This window comes from Emiliania huxleyi, assembly GCF_000372725.1.
Source record: "Emiliania huxleyi CCMP1516 unplaced genomic scaffold EMIHUscaffold_63, whole genome shotgun sequence".
NCBI classification, from domain to species: Eukaryota; Haptophyta; order Isochrysidales; family Noelaerhabdaceae; genus Emiliania; species Emiliania huxleyi.
Window position 1 is genome coordinate 398,159 of NW_005197273.1, and position 4,458 is coordinate 402,616.

Genomic DNA, 4,458 nt, shown 5'->3' on the forward strand with positions numbered 1-4,458 from the left:
ATGCCCGCTCGCAAGCGCGCGAGAGCCGAGGCTCCTGTGGAGACCGCGACGCTGACCGATCCCGACGAGCACCACCCCACCTTTCGCCAGCTCGCCACCCTGTGGCGCGCTGGGCAGCTCTGCGACGTCACCTTCACTGTCGAGGGACGCTCCTTCTCTGCGCACAAGCTCGTCCTGGCGGCAGCGTCGGCGTACGTGCGCGCTCTCGTCGACGGCCCCCGCTTCGCGGACAGCAGCTCGGACGCCCTTACTCTCGATGAGATGCCCGCCGCGGCCTTCGAGCTGCTCCTGGAGTGGATCTATTCTGGCTCCTGCAACGCGCCGCTCAACTTGCTGCAGCCGCTGCTGCTGGCGGCGGGGCGGCTGCAGGTGCCCGCCCTCGAGATGGCGGCAGCACAGGCCGAGCGGCTCGACGCGACAAACTGTTCCGACCTCTGGGCGTTTGCCGAGCGAGCGGCTCTCGTCGACCTCGCAGCGGCAGCCAAGGCGTTCGCGCTCAACCACTTTCAAGAGATCGCGGGCGACGCGGCGTTCCTCAACTTGCCGCGGGCGCAGCTGGAGGTGCTTATTTCAAGCGATGACATCGCTCTGAAGGAGGAGCTCGTCTTTGAGAACCTGATGCTCTGGCTGGCGGCCCAACCGGCGGAGGCGCGCGAGCCTGACGAGGTGGCCAAGCTGCTCGAGCACATCCGTTTTGCAACGATGGAGCGGGCGTTCATCACCGCGCGCGTGCAGCCGCACGAGCTGATGCAGAGCATGCCCGCCTACAAGGTGCTCGCCGACGCGCTGGCGGACAGCTGCTTTGGCGCTGGCACGGCGAGGAGCGCGCCGCGAGGCGGCTCGTGCGGCTGGCTGCTTGAGGGACTCGACTGCGGCGACAAAGTGACGGCAGAGGGGCGCGTCCTCACCTTCAAGGCAGGCGCGTACCGCCTCGTGCGGCTAGACAAGCTCATCTCCTCGGGCAAGTGGGAGATCGGCTTTGAGCTGGTCGCAGACAGTGCTGGCTGTCGCCGTGCCGCCACCGTTTTCGGCCTTGTGGCGCGTGACGGCGGCCCTCCTGTCGACTTTTGTCTCAAGACTTCTGCCTCAATCGTCCTGGACAACGCCTACATGCTGCGCCGCCACCAGCGCCTAGTCTACGCAAACGGGACGATGGTGGGCGAAGGGGATGGCCAAGTAGGCCAGGGGGAGAGCGAAAGCTACGCGCAATTCCCTGTCGGCTCCCTCGTCCGCATCATCGCGGACATGGACAAGCGCGAGGCAACCTTCTCCATCGACGGTACAGCTGTGACGGCTGTCGCAAGGGGCATCTCTGGACCAGTCTACCCCTTTGTGGGGAGCTATCATTCGGCAGGCCCAGACAAGGTGATCGCGTTCAAGCATGTGCGCAGGCTCGCGTGAGGGGACACCCGTGAGCTAAAGCCGAAGCAAATACGTTACAAAGCCGCATGGGCGGGGGGCTCCGCTGCTTGAGTAGAGACTGGAGTTGTGTCGTACGGGTGTACGCGAGAAGTCGCGCGAGAAGTCTCGCACCGCGCGCACAACAGAACATAGGCTCGTTCCAATTCACCTCACTCTGACACGCTAATCTCTTGAAAACGCGCGTCCAACGGAGCTCCGTGTTGCTCCCAGCGGAATCCCCCGCGCTTCCTGCGGCCATGGCCGATGATACTAGTATGAGAGGTCATCTGGCTACCGCGAGCGCGACTCAACTCGCCGACGTCGTCCGATGATTGTGCCTCAATGCAAAAAAGGGCATTTTTTTGGTAAAATTACACTGTGAAAAAGACAGAAAAAGAGAGAAAAAACGCGCGCGCAGCGCGCGTAGGCGGCGCGCAGCGCCGCCGCAGGCGGCGGACAGCAGGTGCGCAAAATTAAACGCCATTTTCGGTTCCGCGGTTTTGGCACTAACATCAAATGTCGGGATGATTGATTGACTGATTCGACCACATGCCCGCCATGCGCAGGCCAGCGCCGCGCTGTGATACGCATAGAGACGACCCGACCTCTCTGAACTAAGCCAGATTACTGCGAACGAACGCCTAGCGCGGCGGGGAAGTCAACGGGGCAGCCGGCGGTGGCCGGCCGCGCCCGAGGCGCGAGGGCGTAGACGGGTCACAAATTGCCCGGGACGGCTGGTCACTTGGTCTCTGACGTAGGCCACGCACATGCACATTAAGCGGTGACATGACCTGATTGCTAAAAGAGCCGGTCCGCGAAATTAAATGCCATTCTCCAGGTATCCATTTTAGCACTATCTTCGAAATCCCGGCCGGTACTGTTTAAGAATGAGTGAAAGAGGTTGTTGGTGTTGTCTCTGAACGGGCTCGGCTGCGCCTGGGTTCGGAGCTTCAACGCCGGCCATTGCGCCGAATAAAACGGCGGCAAGTGCACAGGGGCTTCGGCGAGAGCGTCGATGCCTTGAGCTGCCCGCTAATTGCCAGGGGCTGCACCGCCGTGTACATCAAGAAGAACTTGCAGATGTGCAAACTGTGTGTATGCCGAATCGTGACGGCGGCGAGGACGACACGGACGGAGCAGGCGACAAAGGCGAATCCGACGGCGGAGGCGACGGCGACACGGACGGAGGCGGCGAAAGCGAGACCGATGGCGGCGACGGCGACGGCAAGCGAGGTTGCTGCGGGGAGGGCGAGACGGAGGAAGGCAGCGGCGACGGCGACACGGACGGAGGCGGCGACGGCGACACGGACGGAGGCGGCGAAGTCGACACGACCGACGGCGGCGGGGAGAGCGATTCCAACGGCGGCGGCGGCGACGGCGACAAGGACAGAGGCGGCGAAAGCGAGACCGACGGCGGCGACGGCGACGGCGACATGGATTGAGGCGGCAAAGGTGAGATCGGCGGCGGGGATGGCAAAACGGAGGAAGGCAGCGGCGACGGCGACACGGACGGAGGCGGCGAAGGCGACACGGACAGATCCGAGGCGGCGCGACGGCGACACGGACGGCGGAGCGGCGACAGCGACACGGAAGAAGGCGACGGCGAGACCGACGGCACGGCGGGGAGGGTGAGGCCGACGGCGGCAGCGGGGAGGAGTGCGGCGGCAACGGCAGCGGTGAGGGCGGCGGCGACGGCGGCGGAGAGAGCGGCGGCGACGGCGAGACCGACGGCGCGGCGGGGAGGGTGAGGCCGATCATGCTTGGCGGCAGCGGGGAGGAGTGCGGCGGCAACGGCAGCGGCGAGGGCGGCGGCGACGGCGGAGGAGAGAGCGGCGGAGAGGGCGGTGGAGAAGGCCGCGGGGAGGGTGGCGGAGAGGGCGGTGGAGGCGAGGGCGGCGGCGACGGCGGAGGAGAGCGCGGAGGCGACAGTGGCGGAGAGGGCGGCGAGGAGGGTGGCGAAATCGCAATAATTCACCTGCGGGAACCGGGACGGCGGGGAGGGGGGGGACCGACTCGTGCCGCGGGCCGCCGGGCAGCGGCCATACCCGCTCGGCGGAGGCAGGGCTCAGAATCGGTTTCAGGCCACAAGGCTGGTGAGTTGGGCGTGACCGTCATCTATAGAACGCGCCCGCTCGGAAGTCTCGGTCTGCGGAAGGTAACGACGATTCGGCTAGGCGTCTGCGGAGGCAAAGGGCGGGCTGGCGATCCGCTACGAGGCCTGTTTGTCGCGGTCGGACAGGCACCCGTCGCATCTGTGGACAGGTGTGACGACGGCAGTCACGAGTTTGCGGCGCAGCCGCGCACGGGGCCCCGCCGTCAGCGGCCACACATGCAAGAGCGGCACAGCATGAGTCGGGGGGGTGTCGGGGCACGACGAGGGTTGCTTCGGCTGGCGCTCTGAGGCCACCAGGCGGCCCCATTTGATGTCCGGGAGGTGCCTCCCGGACGCCTCCCGGACAGCTAACGTGCAGAGCATCGAATAGACGCCTTGCCCAAAAAAGTCAGCCTCCGGAGGCTATCGTGGGGTCGAGCCGGCGGTAGCCGTGACATGTGGTTCCACCACCCCTCGTAGGCTTTGCCTCTGACCGCCACCGTTCCCAGGCTGCCTAATGGGATGGAAAGGAAGGCTCGGCGAGCGTATAGAAGCGTGCTCGACCTCGTCGTGGCAACCTGTACGGCAGCGCTGGTAGGCGCGATGAGCGTCGTGCCACCTGACCCAAGACGGGTCGCAGGCGTCGTACCGAGCGTGTCGGGACCGTGTCCTGATGTGATCTGCACGGGTGAGTCACGTCGGCGTCAAAGGAGCGACGTGCGACCTGTCAGAGCTTGATCTCCGATCTCAGCGGCGTCGAGTCGTCTCCGGCGCGCGACAAAGGTACCTCCCCAGGACGCGCAGAGGCAGCTGCGATCGGAGATCAAGCTCTGACAGGTCGCACGTCGCTCCTTTGACGCCGACGTGACTCACCCGTGCAGATCACATGAGGAGACGGTCACGACACGCTCGGTACGACGCCTGCGATTTGTCTTGGGTCAGGTGGCACGACGCTCATCGCGCCT

General features: G+C 65.5%; 2 protein-coding genes across 2 annotated transcripts in view; one reads left to right on the forward strand and one right to left on the reverse strand.

The window, feature by feature from the left end:
- Positions 1 to 1,401, forward strand: EMIHUDRAFT_214981 (hypothetical protein; the record flags this gene model as incomplete). The annotated part of the gene is made up of 1 exon (XM_005763513.1): positions 1 to 1,401. The coding sequence occupies one exon, from the start codon at positions 1 to 3 to the stop codon at positions 1,399 to 1,401; it is 1,401 nt and encodes a 466-aa protein (XP_005763570.1).
- Positions 1,402 to 1,571: 170 nt separating this feature from the next.
- Positions 1,572 to 4,458, reverse strand: part of EMIHUDRAFT_214982 (hypothetical protein) — a gene marked incomplete at both ends in the record, with an annotated part of 3,122 nt that continues 235 nt past the window's right edge. Inside the window, one exon of the mRNA XM_005763514.1 lies at positions 1,572 to 1,650. Within this exon, the coding sequence (XP_005763571.1) occupies positions 1,572 to 1,650 (79 nt within the window). The remainder of the gene's footprint in view (positions 1,651 to 4,458) is intronic.